This window comes from Zalophus californianus, chromosome 6, assembly GCF_009762305.2.
Source record: "Zalophus californianus isolate mZalCal1 chromosome 6, mZalCal1.pri.v2, whole genome shotgun sequence".
NCBI lineage: Eukaryota > Metazoa > Chordata > Mammalia > Carnivora > Otariidae > Zalophus > Zalophus californianus.
In genome coordinates this window covers 36,870,318-36,892,408 of record NC_045600.1, presented here as the reverse complement: position 1 = coordinate 36,892,408, position 22,091 = coordinate 36,870,318, and the positions used below count along the sequence as shown (strand labels likewise).

The 22,091-nt window shown below is 40.8% G+C and overlaps 1 protein-coding gene across 1 annotated transcript in view; it reads left to right on the top strand.

Moving 5' to 3' along the window:
- The first annotated feature begins 20,758 nt into the window (after positions 1 to 20,758).
- RHOJ (ras homolog family member J) overlaps positions 20,759 to 22,091 on the top strand; it is a 90,733-nt gene continuing 89,400 nt past the window's right edge. Inside the window, exon 1 of the mRNA XM_027570475.2 lies at positions 20,759 to 21,473. Coding sequence (XP_027426276.1) covers positions 21,230 to 21,473 — 244 coding nt within the window. The 5' untranslated portion in view covers positions 20,759 to 21,229. The remainder of the gene's footprint in view (positions 21,474 to 22,091) is intronic.

The following is a 22,091-nucleotide window of genomic DNA, read 5'->3' as shown; positions in this document are numbered from 1 at the left end:
TCAATCAGAGAAAGACAATTATCATATGACCTCACTCATATGTGGAATTTAAGAAACAAAACAGAGGATCATAGGGGAAAAGAGGAAAAAAATAAAACAAGATGAAATCAGAGAGGGAGACAAACCATAAGAGAATCTTAATCATAGGAAACAAACTGAGGGTTGCTGGAGGGGAAGGGGGTCAGGGGATGTAGAAACTGAATGATAGACATTAAGGAGGACTAGTGATGTAATGAGCACTGGGTATTATATAAGACCAATGAATCACTGACCTCTGCTTCTGAAACTAATAATCCATTATATGTTAATTAATTGAACTTAAATAAAAAATAAAAAAATTAAATTAAATTAAAATTCTTGATGATATTACAAAAAATTTAAAAAAGAATTTATGGAAGCTCTTTGTACTATTACTGCAGCTTTTCTTTAAATTTATAGTTATTTTAAATTTAAAAATGTTTAAACATAACTCTTTTAAAATATGAGCTTATTTTAAAAAATAAATACAATAAAATATGAGGTTATTAAGACTTGAAAGATAACAAAAGTTATCATTGTTTTCAATACCCACCATCTTGTTTAATAATGTTGGTTGAGTTCTAGAGCAAAAAAGAAAGCTTATCTCTTTCCAAACTAAGAATGCAGATCATTAGAGCTATTCATTAAGCAGACAGTTTTAAGTATTCATGTGCATATTCAAAATGGATATTTTTTCAGAGGGCTCTTCTTTCACAGTCATTCCATGGGAAATATCTGAGAATGTTTTGAGTGAACATTGTTAACCATCTAATAGCCAGAAAGCAAAACTCTGAATTCATGAGTTGCTACTATGAATGGTGCATTCCAAATCCGAAGATCTATGGCTACTCTACAGATTCATTCCTTCAGCATTACTGACCCATGTTACATACCAGGTACTGTGTTGCTTGTAGGTCAACTCAGAGCACAACCATAGTTTCCAATGAACCACTAGTCCCCACGTGGATCTCTCCAATCCAGACCTCTCCTGAGCTACACTTCTACATGGACTATCTTCACTTGGATTTCTCAAAGGCATCTTAACCTGTACCTGCCAAACAGCACACTTGATATTCTCCTCCAAATCTAGGTATCCTCCACTCTTTCTCTGTTTTAATGAACGTTGAATCCTTTTAGTTGATTCAGGGAGAAACATGGGAGTCACCCCTGCATCTTCCATCTTATTTTCTACCTTCTATCCACAACCAATCCGTTATCAAGTCCTCCTGATCTCACCTCTAAATATATCTTTATTGACTTTTCTCATCTCCATCCAAGAGAGTCAAGTTAGTTTAGTAATTAAGATCATGAGTTATGGAATCAGATCACTGGGATTGAAAGCCAAGCTCCAAGGAGGAAGGAAAGATGGCGGAGGAGTAGGAGTAGTAGGACCCTATTTCAGCTGGTCCCCGGAATTGAGCTGGATATCTACCAGACCACTCTGAGCACCCACGAAACCAGCCTGAGATGTAAGAAGATCTGGATCTCTACAAACAGAACATCGTAGGCAGTTGGTTTCGAGGTACGAAGCTGGGAGCCGTGATTCCGCGGGCAGATACCAGAGGATAAACAGCAGCGGGAGGGTGCCTGGCCGTGGGGATCCTACACCGCCGGTGAGTGACAGCCTCGCGTGCTGGGAACGGGGCACAGACTCGCAGACCAGTAGCTGCAGGGAAAGGACTTTAGGGCAGCCCCCGGGGCGGAAACCCGGAGCAGCGGGGTCGCGCGTGCGAACTGGGAGCGGCTGGCGGTTCTAGAAGCACAAAGGGCAGAGACGAGGCCGACCTGGAGGCAGGACTGGGGGCAATGCGGAGGGGCACACAACCCAGGCCGCTGCAGTTTATAGCAGCACGGACAGAAACGGAGATGGTGTGGCCTGGAGAGCTCACTGAAGAACAGACTGCGGTCTCTCTGCTCTGAGGCAGAGGGTTGGAAGCTCTCTCTTCTGCTCTGACTTGTGGAAGAGACGTGGAAAGCCGCCAGGGAAAGCCACCGGAGAACAAAAGCCCCAAAAACTGATTCCCGCTGACCCCATCCCCTGCCACAGGGGGGCAAGGCAACTCCGCCCGAACAGAGTTGCCTGAGTAACAGCGTGGCAGGCCCCTCCCCCAGAAGACAGGCTGGGAAAACAAGAGGCCAGCAACCCTAAGGTCCCAAGAAAACAGGTGCATCTTGCTTGGGTCCTGGTCAATAATTTGGACTCTATACATTCCCTCAAACACCCATTAATAGAATGACTAGGAGGAGGAGCCCCCAAAATAGAAAAGACTCAGAGATTATGGCTTATGCTGCAGATTTACAAATGGATGCAGATATAACCAAGATGTTGGAGATGGAATTCAGGCTAGCAATTGTGAAGACAATGGCTAGAATGGAGAAATCAATTAATGGCAACATAGAGTCTCTAAGGGCAGAAATGAAAGCTGAATTGACAGAACTTAAAAAATGCTATCAATGAGATCCAGTCCAGTCTAGATAATCTAAGAGCTAGGGTAACTGAGGCAGAAGAATGAATAAGTGACCTGGAAGACAATATAATAGATAAAAAGGGAAAAGAGGAGGCCAGGGAAAAACAACTCAGAATCCATGAAAATAGAATCAGAGAAATAAGTGACACCATGAAGCGTTCCAATGTCAGAATAATTGGAATCCTGGAGGGAGTGGAAAGAGAGAGAGAGGCCTAGAAGATGTATTTGAGCAAATCGTAGCTGAGAAGTTCCCTAATCTGGGGAATGAAACAAACATTTGCATCCTAGAGGCAGAGAGGACCCCTCCCAAGATCAAGAAACACAGGCCAACACCCCGGCATGTAATAGTAAAACTTGCAAATCTTAGAACCAAGGAAACCATCTTAAGGGCAGTTAGGGGGAAGAGATTCCTTACATACAGAGGGAGGAACATCAGAATAACGTCAGACCTATCCACAGAGACCTAGCAAGCCAGAAAGGCCTGGCAAGACATATTCAGGGTACTAAATGAGAAGAACATGCAGCCAAGAATACTTTATCTGGCAAGGCTTTCATTTAGAATGGATGGAGAGATGCAGAGCTTCCACGACCGGCAGAAACTGAAAGAATAGGTGACCACTAAGCCGGCCCTGCAAGAAATATTAAGGGGGGGTTCTATAAAAGGAGAAAGACCCCAAGAGTGATATACAACAGAAAGTTACAGGGACAATCTATAAAAACAACGTCTTCACAGGCAACATGATGACAATTAATTCATATCTTTCAATAATCACTTTCAACGTGAATGGCCTAAATGCTCCCATAAAACGGCACAGGGTTGCAGATTGGATAAAAAGACAGGACCCATCCATATGCTGCCTACAAGAGACTCATTTTGAACCTAAAGATACATCCAGACTGAAAGTGAAGGGATGGAAATCCATCTTCCACGCCAGCGGACCTCAAAAGAAAGCTGGGGTAGCAATTCTTATATCAGACAAATTAGATTTTAAACTAAAGTCTGTAATTAGAGACACAGAAGGACACTATATCATTCTGAAAGGATCTATCCAACAAGAAGATCTAACAATTGTAAATATCTATGCCCCCAACATGGGAGCAGCCATCTACATAAGCCAACTGTTAACCAAAATAAAGAGTCATATTGATAACAATACGTTAATTGTAGGAGACCTCAATACTCCACTCTCAGCAATGGACAGATCATCTAAGCAGAAAATCAACAAGGAAACAAGAGCTTTGAATGATACAGTGGACCAGATGGACCTCATAGATATTTACAGAACATTCCACCCTAAAACAACAGAATACTCATTCTTCTGGAGCACTCATGGAGCTTTCTCCAGAATAGACCACATACTGGATCACAAATCAGGTCTCAACTGATACCAAAAGATTGAGATTATTCCCTGCATATTCTCAGGCCACAATACTTTAAAACTGGAACTCAATCACAAGAAAAAATTCATCAGAAATTCAAACACTTGGAAGCTAAAGACCACTCTGCTCAAGAATGTTTGGGTCAACCAGGAAATCAAAGAACTTAAACAATTCATGAAAATCAATGAGAATGAAAACACATCAGTCCAAAACCTATGGGATACTGCAAAAGCGGTCCTAAGGGGGAAATACATAGCCGTCTAAGCCTCACTCAAAAAAATAGAAAAATCCCGAATTCACCAACTAACTCTACACTTTAAAGGACTAGAGGAAAAGCAACAAACGATGCCTAAGCCACGCATTAGAAGAGAAATAATTAAAATTAAAGCAGAGATCAATGAATTAGAAACCAGAAACACAGTAGATCAGATCAACGAAACTAGAAGTTGGTTCTTTGAAAGAATTAATAAGATCGATAAACCACTGGCTAGACTTATCCAAAAGAAAAGAGAAAGGACCCAAATTAATAAAATTATGAATGAAAGGGGAGAGATCACGACTAACACCAAGAAAATAGAAACAATTATTAGAAATTATTATCAACAACTATATGCCAATAAACTGAGCAATCTGGATGAAATGGAGGCCTTCCTGGAAACCTATAAGCTGCCAAGACTGAAACAGGAAGAAACTGACAACCTGAATAGGCCAATAACCATAACAAAATTGAAGCAGTGATTAAAAACCTCCCAAAAAACAAGAGTCCAGGGCCTGATGGAGTCCCTGGGGAATTCTACCAAACATTCATAAAAGAAATAATACCTATTCTACTGAAGCTGTTTCAAAAAATAGAAACAGAAGGAAAACTTCCAAACTCATTCTATGAGGCCAGCATTACCTTAATCCCCAAACCAGGCAAAGACCCCATCAAAAAGGAGAATTTCAGACTGATATCCCTGATGAATATGGATCCCAAAATCCTCAACAAAATCCTAGCTAATAGGATCCAACAATACATTAAAAGGATCATCCACCACGACCAAGTGGGATTTATCCCCGGGATGCAAGGGTAGTTCAACATTCTCAAATCAATCAATGTGATAGAACACATTAATAAGAGGAGGGAGAAGAACCATATGGTCCTCTCAATTGATGCAGAAAAAGCATTTGACAAAATACAACATCCTTTCCTGATTAAAACTCTTCAGAGTATAGGGATAGAGGGAACATTCCTCAAGTTCATAAAATCCACCTATGAAAAACCCACAGCGAATATCATCCTCAATGGGGAAAAGCTGAGAGCCTTTCCCTTAAGAGCAGGAACAAGTCAAGGATGCCCACTCTCGTCACTATGGTTCAACATAGTACTAGAAGTCCTAGCAACAGCAATCAGACAACAAAAAGAAATAAAAGGTATTCAAATTGGCAAAGAAGAAGTCAAACTCTCTCTTTTCTCAGACGACATGATACTTTATGTGGAAAACCCAAAAGACTCCACCCCCAAATTACCAGAACTCATACAGCAGTTCAGTAATGTGGCAGGATACAAAATCAATGCACAGAAATCAGTTGCTTTCTTATACATTAACAACGCAACTGTAGAAAGAGAAATTAGAGAAATGATTCCATTTACAATAGCACCAAAAACCATAAGATACCTCGGAATAAACCTAACCAAAGAGGTAAAAGATCTATACTCTAGGAACTACAAAACACTCATGAAAGAAATTGAAGAAGACACAAAAAGATGGAAAAATATTCCATGCTCATGGATTGGAAGAATAAACATTGTTCAAATGTCTATGCTACCCAGAGAAATCTATACCTTCAATGCCATCCTGATCAAAATTCCAATGACATTTTTCAAAGTGCTGGAACAAACAATCCTAAAATTTGTATGGAATCAGAAAAGACCCTGAATCGCCAAGGAAATGTTGAAAAAGAAAAACAATGCTGGGGGCATCACGTTGCCTGATTTCAAGCTATATTACAAAGCTGTGATCACCAAGACAGCATGGTACTGGCACAAAAACAGACATATAGACCAATGGAACAGAATAGAGAACCCAGATATGGACCCTCAACTCTATGGTCAAATAATCTTTGACAAAGCAGGAAAAAACATGCAATGGAAAAAAGACAGTCTCTTCAATAAATGATGCTGGGAAAATTGGATAGCCGCATGCAGAAGAATGAAACTCGACCATTCTCTAACACCATTCACAAAGATAAACTCAAAGTGGATGAAAGACCTCAATGTGAGACAGGAATCCATCAAAATCCTAGAGGAGAACATAGGCAGTAACCTCTTTGACATTGCCCACAGCAACTTCTTTCAAGATACATCTCCAAAAGCTGTGAAACAAAAGCAAAAATGAACTTTTGGGACTTCATCAAGATAAAAAGCTTCTGCATAGCAAAGGAAACAGTCAACAAAACAAAGAGGAAACCCACAGAATGGGAGAAGATATTTGCAAATACACTAGAGATAAAGGGCTGGTATCCAAGATCTATAAAGAACTTCTCAAACTCAATACCCAAAAAACAAATAATCAAGTCAAAAAGTGGGCAGAAGATATGAAAAGACACTTCTCTGAAGAAGACATACAAATGGCTAACAGACACATGAAAAACATGTTCATCATCATTAGCCATCAGGGAAATTCAAATCAAAACCACATTGAGATACCACCTTACACCAGTTAGAATGGCAAAAATGGACAGGGGAAGAAACAACAAATGTTGGAGAGGTTGTGGAGAAAGGGGAACCCTCTTACACTGTTGGTGGGAATGCAAGCTGGTACAGCCACTTTGGAAAACAGTGTGGAGGTGCCTCAAAAATTTAAAAATAGAGCTACCCTATGACCCAGAAATTGCACTACTGGGTATTTACCCCAAAGACACAGATGTAGTGAAAAGAAGGGCCATATGCACCCCAATGTTCATAGCAGCAATGTCCGCAATAGCCAAACTGTGAAAAGAGCCGAGATGCCCTTCAACAGATGAATGGATAAAGAAATGTGGTCCATATATACACTGGAATATTACTCAATCATCAGAAAGGATGAATACCCAACATTTACATCAACATGGATGGGACTGGAGGAGATTATGCTAAGTGAAGTAAGTCAAGCAGAGAAAGTCAATTATCATATGGTTTCACTTATTTGTGGAACATAAGGAATAGCTGGAGGACATTAGGAGAAGGAAGGGGAAAAATGAGGGGGGGGATTGGAGGGAGAGATGAACCATGAGAGACTCTGGACTCTGAGAGACAGACAGGGTTTAGAGGGGAGAGGGGAGGGGGCATTGGTTAGCCCGGTGATGGGTATTAAGGAGGGCACGTACTGCATGGAGCACTGGGTGTTATACGAAAACAATGGATCATGGAACACTACATCAAAAACTAATGATGTATTGTATGGTGACTCACATAACATAATAAAATTAAAAAAAAAAAAAAAAGCCAAGCTCCAATATCATAGCTGTGTAACCTTGGACAAGTTATGTTGCCTCATTGTGCCGCAGTTTCCATCATCTGTAAAATTGGGACCAATAATAGTATCTACTTTGTAAGATTCTTATAGTAAGTAAATAAATGTTAAATATTGCTGTCTCCTTTGCCACCACCCCGTTCCAAATAACCATCACCCCTCAAGTAGAGCAGCCTTTTGTTGATCTCCCTAATTCCACATTTGTACCTCTCTAACCAAAACAAGAACTAGGTGATCTTTATTAAAAACACTTGTAAGCATCACATTGCCCTACTTAATGTGTCCCAGTGGCTTCTTATTGCCCTTGAAAACAATTCAAACATTTTTCCAAAGCCTACATGTTTCTGCATGACCTAGTCTAATGTTTCTCCAACCTTTGGCAGCTGAAGACCACATGATGGGCAGTCAGTTGACACAGTGCTACAAGTTTTAGATTAAAAAAAAAGAAGCAAAGGCTTAATCCAATTTAAAATAATAAAAATATAATCTAAAAATGAAAATGGTCACCTGTAAGCAAGAGGTAGTATATTGTTTGCAATTTTTCACCAAGGCATCCAGTTCTACGTCAACTTAGATCAGTTTCCATCCCCATATAGGTGGCTTATTTTCTTATATTTTGTCTCTAGTAAACTTTAAAATCCTAAATTACAGTTGTAGACATCAGAAATGGCAATCTAGGATGGATCTTCAGACAGCTCATAACTGAATTAAGCAGACGATCCAAAAATTATAGGATGATTTTTCACTGAAGATTACTTTCAAATCTCTGTCAGATGCTGAGTCAAGGAACCCAACACACACAAAAGCAGAAAGGTTAGCAATTGGATCTAATTCTCAATCCACCCTCACAGAATCCAATTCTAACAGCATTTCTTCAGGTTCTACTATAGCATTTAGATATGGTTTTCAAATATACCCCTATAATACATAATCAGTTTTTCCTGGGATCAGTGAAGAACATCATCATGTGCTGGGAAAAATAAAATTCTCAGCAATGGAGCTCTTTTCACTGTAGGTCAGTCTTAGAAACAAACTCTCATTTTACTCTCAACATTAAAAATCTCGATATGCCAAAATAATGGATCAAGCTGTTTGAGATTCTGATATCAGTAATATATACCATTTGAGCAAACCACTTGAAAACATATGTCAGTGACATAAAGCTGTCATTATCAGATCACCATGAAGAAATAGTTTTATCTCTTCCCTCATTGCAGATGCTTGTGAACACCTTTCCTCTCACCAACAATTCTCCCTCTATCTCCTATATCAATTTTTTTCCTTTTTATTAGGTCACTCCGAGTAGCCTAAAAATTATGCTGTTATTCCTTCTTTTCAAAAAAAACAAAAAACAAAAAACTCTGCTTTCTCTGATCCCTCTCTTAAACCTCTCCAGTCAGGTTTTTGTTCCCATCAACTCCACCAAAATCAGCCTTGTCAAGATCACAGTGACCTTAATATTGCAAAATCTCATAGTCAGTTACCAGCCCTCCTCTTCCTGAACATCAGCAGTATTTGATCACTGCCTCCTCTAGGAAAAACCTTCTCACCTGGGCTCCTGGACACACCACACGCTCACAGCTTCCTTCTTGAGGCACTCTCTTTGCTCCTCCCCAATCCCTTTGTTCGTCTAACCTCCGGAGATTTCTCCTTTTTCCAGGGAAGCTAATCCACATCTTCAGCCCTAGGTCTCCCCTGAAATCCAGGACTGTGTATGTCCTCTTTGTCTAACAGACACAACAGCCCCCAAACTGAAATCTCAATCTTCCCTACCCTCTATTCTCCACTCACAGTCTCAGTTAGTGGAAGTTCCATCTTTCCAGTTGCTCAGAACAAAACCTTTGGGGTTCATCCCTGATTTCTCATACTCTCTGATAAAGTCCATCCAATCATTCAGATCACTAGTACACCCAGAATATGACCTCTTCTCTCCACTTCCACTCTGGTCCAAGCCACCCATATGTCCTTTGAATTATTACAATGGATCTCCTTGCTTTCATCCTCCTCCCCACCCACTCCCAGTCCATATTTTTCACAGAAGCCACACTGATCCTTTTAAAATATTACCCAGTCACAGTACTCCTCTGTTCCAACCCTTCAGTGTCTCTTCATCACATTTGGCCAAAGTCCATACAAGGACCTAAAAGGCCCCACAGCCAGCATTTTGTTTCCTCCATTGCTTTATTCCTCACCCATTCTGTTCCAGGCACACTGGACTCAAACATTCCAAGGATACCCTCACATTCGGGGTTTTGCACTGGCTAGTCCCTCTGTCTAGAATATTCTTCCCTCACATATTCTATCCCCTATTAAACATCCAGCCTTTGAGAACTATTTTCTGCTCCACCCTCTTCTGACCAATTATTCTTATCTCACTATAGTCTTCTTATTTTCCAATAGCACTTATCACCTGTTAAGATAATTTACATATTTGCTATGTTCATTGTTTATTATTTACCTCCTCCCACTAGAATGTAAGCTCCACAACGGCAATGATGGATTTTATCTGATTAGTTCACCACAATATTCCCAGCACCTGGTAGGTACTCAAACAATATTTGTTGCAGAAATTAATAAATCCATAGTAAACTGTACTTCTAGCCATTTTCCCAAACTAATACTATACATTTAAAATTACATAAACAATTGATTATTTAAAATGATTCTAAAAAGGTTTGAAGAGCAAGTGTGATATGGCCTTCAGATTTGGACTTGGACTTGAATCCCTGATGCATCCCTTAACCTACCGGCTCTGTGACTTTGAGCCTGAGATTTCATTTCCATTTAAGAACAGTGGAAATCACATCACCCACCTCTGATTTTTGAAAGGATTAAATGTGATAAGTGTGCAAAATTTCTCAATACAGTGCCTAACATATAATAGTTGTTCATTAAATGTTAGAAGGTCCATCTCCCTTTTTCTCCTTCTTTCTTGATCACAGGAAGAGTTACTTGCTTATTCTGGTAGAGGTTGAGCAGAGCTGGAAAAGGATTTTACTTTACATACTAATCAGTTTGTGGTAGATGCCTAGAGCAACTGGGTTGAGAAGGATTTGATGGCCATGTTCAGATTCATCTAGAACTTGCACCATGATGACTTCTAGCTTGGAATTGGGGGGAGGGAGGAAAATGGTGGTATCTAAGCAGAATCTATCATCCTGATTTTAATGGTTTACCCTAGTGCCTCACAGAAAACCCTCTATTTCTCAAAATGCTCGAGTGATTTTTCTAGCATAACTGTGAAAGGAGCTATGTTATACCCAGCATCAATGGTAGAATTATTTCTGAGGTTAAGGAAAGGCTTAAGGAAAGACAGCAGAAAATCTGTATTTCTACAAAAGGCTTATCAATACAATTGAGCTGTCGCTCCATTTTATGGAGTGTGCCTCTTTCAGTATTATTTCAGTACACTCAGGGTCTAAAAGCACAGAGGGCTAGCTAATCAGGCTTCACAAATCTCCAACTCCTCAACTAGATTTTGAAAGCCCACATTTACTCTAAGGGAGCTTTTCCCAATGACATAAAGAAAATATCGGCTTTTTTTTTTTTAAAGATCTTCAGTCCAGGATAATTTAAGATTAAGCATTTTATTGATTCCAGCGGTATAAGAAATATTAAGTGCAGGAGACAGATGTTAACTGAAGAAAAGAACATTAGACATGCATATAATTATTCTCCTAAGATGCTATGTTATTCATCAAGTTGACCTGGCCTAGGAACAGTAGCTTTTGTTTTCATGGCATAGAGAATGGGAGAGCTAAATTTTTTAAAATGTGTGTTATGGCCAAGATATATTTTGGAGGAAAGAAGAGAGTGGGCAAAATGGCATTTAGTTCTTTTTTTTTTTAAGTTGATATCAAAGGCAGCAACTTATCTGACAATAAGCTTTTGTACATAAGAGTAGAAGGAAATAAATGTTTCCTATTATGTGCCAAATTTATCTATCAGGAAAAAAAAGAAAACAAAAATTAAACCAAACAAATGGTTGGATGGCTCTTGTTCTATATCAAATCAAGAAACATGGACCTAAAGATATCGTCACAACATCCAAGCAGTTTCACCCTTACCCACAGTCCTGATCCTGTCGTGATTATGCAAATGATAGCCATGAAGACAAACAGGGGAGAAGGGTATTTGACAGTCATCCTTGATTCGGAATAATTGAAATCAACTGCAGAGATGATTCATGAAGACGTATGGTGCTTTATCAACACCTTCAGTAAGAACAAAGGAGTATTAACAATGACCTAAAGTACAAGAGTTCAGAAATGGATGGGCTACTCCACATGGCTTACAGCATCACCACAAACAGCCTAATGGAGGCTTGGATTGTAGAGCACAGCACTGAACATTGCCAAGACTTTACAAGCTCTTAACTAAAAGGCCAAGGATTATAATTGGAGGGTGAAAATTGCATGTAGGACACTCCTTGTTTGTGACTCACCACCATCCATTGTTAACACAGCCAGGTAAACCATGCGGGGTTCTAGAGCCAGAATGCCTGTGTGAATCCGGGTCCTGCTACTTCCTAGCTGTGCGAACTGCCTCTCTCTGGGTTTTGGTTACCTCATCTATAAGATGAGAATTTTTTTTTCACCATCACAATATATTATAAATATATTATTGCAAGAGTACTGGTATGTTCCAAATAAAATATATTTTATGGCTTAAACAAAGGAAAAGATATATTTGTAATATTTAGATATTTTGGAATATGAATATACATCTTCATTTAACTCTAGAGGATCCTTAAGTTTGGCTCCTGGGTAATATACTAACATCTATTCCCCATCCCCCATTCAGGAAGTCATACAAATATCCTATTAAATGTTGTGATTAATCACAATATTCAATAAAAGGTAATCAATTAGACACATGGTTAAAAATTAAGGAATACGTATTTTTAAAGCTTTCCTTATTTTTTCTTTTCTTTTTTTTTTAAGATTTTATTTATTTATTTGACAGAGAGAGACACAGGGAGAGAGGGAACCAAGCAAGGGGAGTGGGAGAGGGAGAAGCAGGCTTCCCGCAGAGCAAGGAGCCCGATGTGGAGCTTGATCCCAGGACCCTGGGATCATGACCTGAGCCGAAGGCAGATGCTTAACAACTGAGCCACCCAGGTGTCCCAAAGCTTTCCTTATTTTTTCTGTAAGATGAGAATTTAATGGTACCTATACAGTTGTGGTAAGGATTAAATATGCTAATATATGCCAACATATAATATGTACTGGATTATTAACCATGATTATTATTCTCATTGTAACTACAAGTACTACTATTATTATTACTACATTTTTTACTCCCCTTCCTAACATTAGTCTCTGGAGTTTCCTCTCTCAACCCCATCTTCCATTTTCTGCCTGGTGGGTACCAGATGTGGAGCCTGATTGGCCTAAACCCATCAGCACATCTCACTTAACCCAAGTCAGAGAGAAACCTGGCCCTTGTGCAGGAAATCCTGAGACACACACTCTCCCCTCCACCGGGCTAGGTCGCTGAAGAAGTGAAACTCACCTGGCTTGTGGCTGTGGATGTGCTGAGGATGGAGCCCCCCCAGAAGTGGGAGGCCAAGAATGAATCCTAGTGGCAACAATAATAAGTCCTAGGTCAGTCAATCCCAAAGCCAGCTTCCCAGGAATGTTTGGTTACATGATTATAAATCTCTTTTAGCTTAAGCTAATTTGGATCTAATTTTGTTTCTTAGATCTTTTATATATTCATGACTACATTTATAGAGATGTTATTAATATATTTTTATTTAAAAGACAGAGAACTATTACTTGATGAGGTTTCTCTCAGAGTCTATACAAATGGGGGCTAAAGTGACTTGCATCTAGTTCTTAACCAGGTATCTTAGTCCATTTTGACTGTTCTAACAGAATACCACAAATGTTATAAACAACAGAAATGTACTGCTCACACTCTTGGAGGTTGGGAAGTCCAAGATCAAGGTGCTGGCAGATTTGGTATCTGGAAACCTGCTTCCTGGTTCATGGACTGCTGTCTTCTCTCCTTGTCCTCACGTGACAAAAAGGGCAAGGGAGGGTGCCTGGGTGGCTCAGTTGCTAAACGTCTGCCTTCGGCTCAGATCATGATCCCAGGGTCCTGGGATTGAGCCCTGCATCAGGGTCCCTGCTCAGTGGGAAGCGTGCTTCTCCCTCTCCCACTCCCCCTGTTTGTGTTCCCTCTCCCTCGCTTTGTCTCTCTGTCAAATAAATAAATAAAATCGTAAAAAAAAAAAAAAGAAAGAAAGGGCAAGGGAGCTCTCTGAGGTCTCTTTTATAAGGGCACTAATCCCATTCATGAGGGCTCCACCCTCATGACCTAACCACCTCCTAAAGGCCCCACTTCCTAATACCATCACATTGAGTTTCTACATGTGAATTTGGGGGGAACAAACATTCTGTTCATACTGAATGTAAACATGTAAAAACAAAAGCCCAAATTTGAAGAGCAACTCAACTCAAATTATAATCACATGTGCCCGAAATGATACTCCAGCATTTCACAGTTTTGTTAAACAAGTGATCTCTACATGCATTGTCTCAAATATCATGTGGCAGTTTATCCAAGATTTCCCCATTGCTCTTTCAGGCACTAGTTGGGGCTCTTCCAAGTGCAAGTAATGGAAATCCATCCCAAATTAATTTAAACCAAAAAGATAATGTAATGGTTCATTCAAAAGGGAAATCCAGGGCTCTGTTTGGAATCGTTTGATCCAAGAGCTCAAATTATGTGATCAGGAATCCGTTTTTCTCTCTTACAGCCATGTTTTTCTTTAGTAAAATGGGAAAAGCATGAGCTCTAGAATCAGGCTGCCAGATTTAGAATCCCAGATTCACCACTTCCTAGCTGTTTGACACTACCAAATCACCTGACTTCACTTAGCCTCAGTTTTTTATCATGAAAATGGAGGAAATAATAATATTCACCTCATAGGTTTGGGGGGAGGATTAAATGAGTTAAAATATATACTACTTGGAGCACCTGGGTGGCTCAGTCAGTTAAGCATCCCACTCTTGATCTCAGCTCAGATCTTGATCTCAGGGTTGTGAGTTTGAGCCCTGCGTTGGGGTCCATGCTGGGTGTGGAGCCTACCTAAAAAAAAAACAAACTACTTTATCATCATCATTATGATCAGCATCAGGTAGGATCTTTCCACTTGGTGATCCTTAGTGAGAGAAATTCCAGGGAAGAAGAGCACCTATTTCCGGAGAGCATCAGCAAATGCCCCAGAGATCATTCTTATTTGCCAAACCTGGGTCAAGTACCCACTCCTATGCTAGAGGGTGCGATTAGCCTGAGCTGAACAGCTTGGACTGTGGATAGACAGTAGAAGGAAAATTGGAGTGCCATTCCCAAAAGAGGAAAGAGACCTTAGATCGGCAAAAGCAACAAATGTCCACTACAAGCCCAACTACACCATGATTATTCAAATAGTAAATAATAGTAGCTGCCATTTTACATAGTGAACAGCAGTACTCATGAAAAGGGGACAGCCTCTGAGCCTCGTAAAGAAAATTCCTTTATTGTTTAAAAAAGTTGGATTTGATAATTATAAAAAGTCCCTCCCAGACTCAATGAGATTGAGGTTTGGAAGAATTTTGAGACATAATAAAAAATAAAAATACAACAGAAATAAATCTTTGGGTATCTACAGAACGGGCAGCAATTATCATGAAGTCTCCACATTTGAGATAACAACTCAATGATGGTTCTGAGCATTTGCTGTAATTGGAATTAGCCATGAATGCTTCAGAGATGTGCAGAGTGTTGGAGGATAACTTCCTTTCAATATGAAAGAACAAAATAAAGTTTGAATAAAAGCTTGCATATGTGAAATTTATAAAAACAAACCACCTTACCAATTTTCTCATTATAAAGTCAGTAAAAATTATTTTATCATACAAAACTACAGTATAAAGAAGTTACCTTCAGACATTCAAGTAGACAAATAAGATATACATCTCACAAAGTCGATAACAATTTCTTCAGTTTTCCAAAAAGTGAGGGAAAGCACAAAATAACTTCCAAACATAATGTGATCAAAAACAAGAGAAGCAAATTAAAAACCGCTAACATTGTGGAAATACTCACAGTACTTTTAATAAGTCAGCACAATAGTGAATAGAAAATTCACAAAAAAAAAAAATTTCATAAAATTGAATGGAAAATAAATGCTTTGCAAGAATTCTCCATGTTAACAATAAGAAGGGAGTCTTTTCTAGGACACTCAACCTGAAAGCCATGCGTCCTTTCACATAATGACTCCGCCTACCTTCTGCCCCTGGTTGCTGGGATTACAATCACAGAAGACTTTGTCTTCCTCCCTTTGTCCTGGGGGTTTTAATAGATTTGTTTGAAGCTGTTTTCTTTCTCCTCTCTCTTCCACTTATCCCCCTGGGATTTAGTTTCCAAATCTTTCCCCTCAGTCCCTGTCATGCACAAACACCAAATCTGAGATCCAACCTGAGGTCTCATGTAAGCCCTGGTAGTCTTTTTATCTCTCTTTATTCTGATGCAGGTGATTTCTAGACACAAGTTAGTTAGCAAATGAGCTGTTCAGGAACTGTGATCAGACATATTACATCCACAGAGTAGAGTTGCATTTCCCTCTGCATTTAGTGTCTCAGCAACAAGGAGTTGGTCGGTAACCTGCAGGGTCTCAGGTAGATTCCTTTGTGGGTTTCATCTGGTCACAACAACCAAAACACCTCCTTATATACAGCAGAATCCCATGTCCCCTGCCCTTCAACTCCTCAATCTTTGTGTTAACTCTTCATGTAACAACAATGCATCCTAAGTAGAGGGCAAATTTGGAGTTGTTTTTCTAGCAGAGACGAAGATTTACACCAATCTTTCTCACTTTCCCCAATAGATCCCACATGTAAAAAGGGCAATAAGTTGTGGCAGGGCCCTGAGCCCAAAGAAGTTCAGCCTGAGGCAGTGACACTGACACTTTCCCACTCAGACAATGACCAATCCAATGACCTTAGGCATCTTGGACCCTATCACTAACAAGTTGAAATAATCATCAAAGATCTTTGACCCCAAGATGGCTATTTCCAAAACCTATTCCTGCTCCATGGCCTTGACAGAGAAACAACTCAGCACCCCCTCAACCTCATATTTGTCTGCCTCCCAAAACATACCTCTTCAATCTAGAAAATCAGGAATCAATGGGAAATTTCTTTCCAAATTGTTAGCTATCTCCAGATTTTCCGGATTGGGGGGAACATGAAAGATCCCTAATCTCTGGGTTTCTATGGAGGGGGACCAAATTTTTTTAATAGATTATCCACAAGTCCAGGACAAAGCTTTATATTCAGAGTTAAATTATGCAATAGTGAAATACAGAACACACACACACACACACACACACACACACACACACACACACACACACCCCTTTACCATTACTGGCTATATCAGCTTCTTCTTTCCTAGGACAGAAAGAAGTCCCCATTTGCCCAAGATTCACAAGTAACTACTTCTATCAGAATTAAGAGATTTGGCAAAGAAAAAAAAATCCTCCAAACAAGGAAAAAGGAAGCCATTTCAAGAACTATAAAAAGATCACATCCAAGAAAATGTGGCTGATAAATGATTACGATATCTTATCATATCATATCATATGACATATGATTATAACATGGGCAATAGTCAGAGGCTGAGTACAGGTGATCTGACAAATTAAAAAAACACAAATACATGAGTGTTCTTGATAATAATGACTCATCCCTCTTGGGGAGCGGCTGTTCCAGACCAGGCCAGTCCTAGGACAGCCTGTTAAGTTTTAGCAATATCCTAGCTGATTTTAAGGGTTAGGTTCAGTGGGAGATTTGGGTCAGAACTCCTAGAACTATGCTTCCCCTTTCTGTCTCCCACTGCCCACCACCATAGAGGTCTGACTTCCACATTAGCCCCAGAGAGGGCTTCTTGTGGAACAGGGGGTGACTCGTGCCTGGGCTGGACATCTCGGAATCACCGTAACCACAGCACATCCCACATTCCTAAGACCGGAGTCAAAATATTCTCCTATATAGAGGCTAATCCCGAATCAGAGTATCTGGTCCAATTGCCTCATTTCCCTGTGCAACTTCTGGTTTCAAGCACAAAAGAAAAAAAAATAGGGGAGAAAAATCTGGGCTCTTTTATTAAAATCATACTAAAACTGAAAGCAATCAGAGAAGTCAGAATTTTCTGCAAAAATGTTCTGTTGGCATTTGGGAAAATTCGTGTGAAACCACAGCTCAGAGGACAGGAGGGAGCCAAGGAATTGGGATCTCAGAAAAAAGCAGGAAATATCGCCCAGCAAGATTTCACCACGTACTGGTAAGTTTGTGTAAACTTGGTGCTCGAGGTAAACCAATAATTAATGGCTACGAAACCACCACTCAATCATTCAAATGGCCCAAGATCCTTAAAATACAGGCATCTGGTTGAGAATATTTCAGCAAACAGTTTTCATACCACTTCTAAATTCATAACTATAAATCTTTGGAATTAAAGCATACTCTTGACCATTCTACCTGAATAAGGAAGTAGTCACAGTTCTGTGGACACATGGACCTATAAAAACAAGGCTGAATTGTTTTCACTTTTTTTCCTTTAAATTCTGTTACTCTGGCTCGAGCCATCTTTTAATATTTATTTATATTTTTAAAGATTTTATTTTAGAGAGAGAGAGAGAGCACGAGTGTGAGGGGCAGAAGGAGACAGAGAGAGAGAGAATATCAAGCAGACTCCATGCTGAGCGTGGAGCATGATGCGGGGCTCAATCCCAGGGTCCTGGGATCACGACCTGAGCTGAAACCAAGAGTCAGATGCTTAACCGACTGAGCCACCCAGGCGCCCCGCCATCTTTTAATATTTAAAAAGATTTATTCTCACATGGACAATGTGATCCATATAATTAGCAGGCTATTAAAATTTTAACTTTCTTTGCCATTTTCCACAGGATGTCTCACACATTTTTTTCCTATAAATATTCAGTCGGGGTTGGGGGGCAGTAAACAGCGATGAAACAAGTTTATTTTGAGAAATAGAGCCAACATTCTCAACAGCCATGACCCATCTTTGCATACAACCCAATCTGGCTGATGTACCAATCCTCTGAGTTAGAGTTAAAGGTCAAGGACCACAACTGGATGCTTCCAGTCTCTTCCTTGACGTCCCAATTTTTAGTCACATACCAATTGGCATGGACTTAAATATCTGTATGTGATGACACAAGATTTAGGTTAGACACAGATATGGCTACATTTCACCCAATCCAATTTCTCAGTGTTTTCTTAGTCCAAGTGTTCAGTGGGCTCAAGCATATTTGTAGTGTAGGAATACAGGTGGGGCAAGGCATTGCTCGAGAATATTTACTCCATGCCATACTTACTGCCTGATCTCAGGGATGAGGTCAAAGTCAGAACCCCTCAAAGTTCTGCCAGACACAAATCATCCCACTGTGCTCAAAGCGGTCTAGTTCATCTTCAGTTTGGGGTTCCTGACATTGTCAACCACTCTACCTGTGCAGATTTGCTTGGCTGCCACCTTCACCCTTGAGGGTTTTTTCTAGGAGAAAAACATAAGTTTTCAAGTTGGAATTTTATTATCACATATTCCCAATGTTTTGGGTAGACTAAATGAAAATAAAATTATATAAATCACATGCAGTCATAGGTGCCTTCAAATGCTCCCAAATGACACCAACCATAAAGAATTCAACTTTCCTACTGCTAATGTAATCTCAACTAACTAAACTATCTCTGTGATCTGAAGTACCTCTAAACTGTTCAGGCTGTTCTCCAATATTTGGTTCCCTCCTTCCTGACACATGGTAGGATTATACTTCTGACTTTGTTGAACCTAGCATGCGTATGTGACTTGCTCTGGCCAATAAATGCAACCAGAAATGTCACCTTGAGAAGGAAGCTTTAGGAGCCAATGCCACTTGACCACATTAATTTCTTCCTCTGCCACAGCGATCACCTCGGTTCTCAATGTGGCTGCTCCACCATTCTAGATCCCGGGATGAGGGTGACAAAAATATGCAAAATGGATAACAATGGGAGCAAGAAGTACACGTGTTACTTTAAATAATTGAACTTTGGGAGTTGTTTGTTATGGCAACACAACCTAGGAAAAAAATACCGGGATACTAAGCACTATGGCGAATGTTACTATAATCTAAAACAGAAGAAATTTGGGGCTCTGTTACACTGTAGCATATATATGTGTATGTATCGTTTTACATATATACATTATAATAGTAATATTCTATATTTTTATATTACCTATATTATTTTTAGCCACCTATTAAAACAGACTTCTCTCCCATCTCCTCCCCACACACAAAAAACCTTCTCAAATCAATTGGGTAATCTAAATGCTGAAAATAAGTGCTCACAAATCTCAAATTAACTGAGACTCCCCCCATCAAAAAAGTCTTGATCCATTTGTCAAAATCATTTGCAGAGTTCCACTTCTTCTCCAAGACCAAGTACATTAATCAAACACAGGGCTTCAAAGGAGCTTCATTTTGAGCAACCCAACAGACAAATAAATGAGCTGCCGATGGCTCTTTCATAACGGCGGAGGACCAGGCTGACCCAAGGGAATAGGAGTAAAGCTCAAAGGGAACCATCCAAGCAAAAGCAGCATTTGGGGACCTGAAGCAAACGGATAAAGCCAACCCACATACTCTCACTTCCAAGACTGTGAGCCAAGCACATGTGTGTTTGTTCGCTAAAATAAGAAGATGCAAACGTCCCACGTCTGGTTGATTTCTTATGTGCTACAACCATAAAGATGTTTGTGTCTGGAGTACACGTCTGAGCGTTGTGCTCAAATGTGGCAACTCATAAACTTGATCACACATACCTATGATCTATAAGAATGTTTCCCTTTGAAACAATGTAATTCTGGAAGGTTTTCTTCTCTATCGCCTGGATTAATTGCCTAAAGTTTCTCATTTAAGTATGTGAAGAACTGTCCATTTTTACTCTGCAGAGCTTTTCACTGGTGACTCAGTGAGGGATGATGTCATCTGTTATCCCACAACGGCTGGTGTGGTTCTCTCTGCTCACTTAAACCATTCCCTCTGTTTCTGTGGCAGACAGCACTCCCCAGTTTCCATCCTGTCGTCGGCTTCTTCCCAGCCAGCCCCAGGCAAACAGCCTCCCCTGCAGCAGATGAAACAGGAAGTTGGACAGCTTGAGTCTGCAGCGGGACCCCTAGTGTTTTCCCACTCCATGCCCTGGCAGCGTTCCCCACAAGTACGTACACACACACACACACACACACACACACACACACACACACACACACACACACACACACACACACACACACACACACACACACACACACACACACACACACACACACACAGAGCTCCCATTGTTGCAGCCTTCCTCAGCCTACTGATCCTAATATGGAATGCAGCAGGAAACCCATGATTTCCTGGTACTCGGCAAGCTGGAGGAAGCAAGGGGAAAACTCCATTAAAAAGCCCAGCTTCCCTCCATGTTAGATGTGAAGTGGAAAAAGGGGAAGATTTAGCAGAATTCTACCGTGTCTTCTAGCCAGGCTGGAGAGGGAAAGAGCACAGCGGAAACCCTCAGGCTGTTGAAATTTCTAGACTGCCACGCAGCCCCTAGAATTCGGAGAAAAAATGAGGGTTTCTTAACTCAAACTAGAGGGAAAAGGGACAGATGCTTTTAATCATTCTCCCAAATGTGTGCTACCTTTCCTGACCAGTATGGTAAGTGCGAGGGCATGTGCCGGCTGCCTGGGACAAGTCCGTGTGATCCCAGGCGCCCTAAGTAAGGCAGGGTGATCTCGAGCCCGCCGCTCGCCCGCTTCCCGCGCTCCATGGGCTTCGGGAGAAGCAGGAGAAGCCACAGCAGCTGCCCGGTGCCGGCAGCTGGAGCCGCCGCGATGAGCTGCACCGAGCGCGGTGACAGGCGCTGCGGCTGCGGGGGCACGGAGGAGAAGAAGATGCTCAAGTGTGTGGTGGTGGGAGACGGCGCCGTGGGGAAAACCTGCCTGCTGATGAGCTACGCCAACGACGCCTTCCCAGAGGAGTATGTGCCCACTGTGTTTGACCACTATGCAGGTAAGGGAAGGCGGAAAACCCTGCCCTTGCGGACCGGGTGCGCGATGCGGGCCGCCACACCCCAACTTCAGAGGGGCCTGCTTTAGCTCGCAGGGCAGCCGGTAGGGACTGCGGGCCTGGCCGCCGCCAGGTCCCGGAGCGAAACACACAGCCAAGGTCCCTGCTGGAACGGTTAGGACAATTCGTCCGTCCATTGGTAGCCTCACAACTCCCCCCCCCCCTTAAATCAAATGACGAATACTGGGGAAATACCCTGAACTGCCCTCCAGGCTTTGGGGCCAGAGATTTCACGCAACGTTCTTGGGAGGATTCATAACTTTTTATGGGAACATTCTAAAATGTAACTGCAACACAATTAAAAAAAATCATCACTAACTACACAACTAGTGAAAGAAGTATTTTTGCCACTTTTCATATATTTACCTCATGCCATTCTTAAATGAAATGGCAAGATTAACAAACGATAGAACATTCATTTTTCTGTAACATTCGGTGGCTGTATCTTCCTGGGGCTGTAGATGGGCGGGGGGGGGGGGGGTAGTACTGAAAGGTCTTAAGTATCTGTTAGGCAGTCTGTATCTTGAATTCAAAGAAACACTTTGAATTAATGTGTTTTTA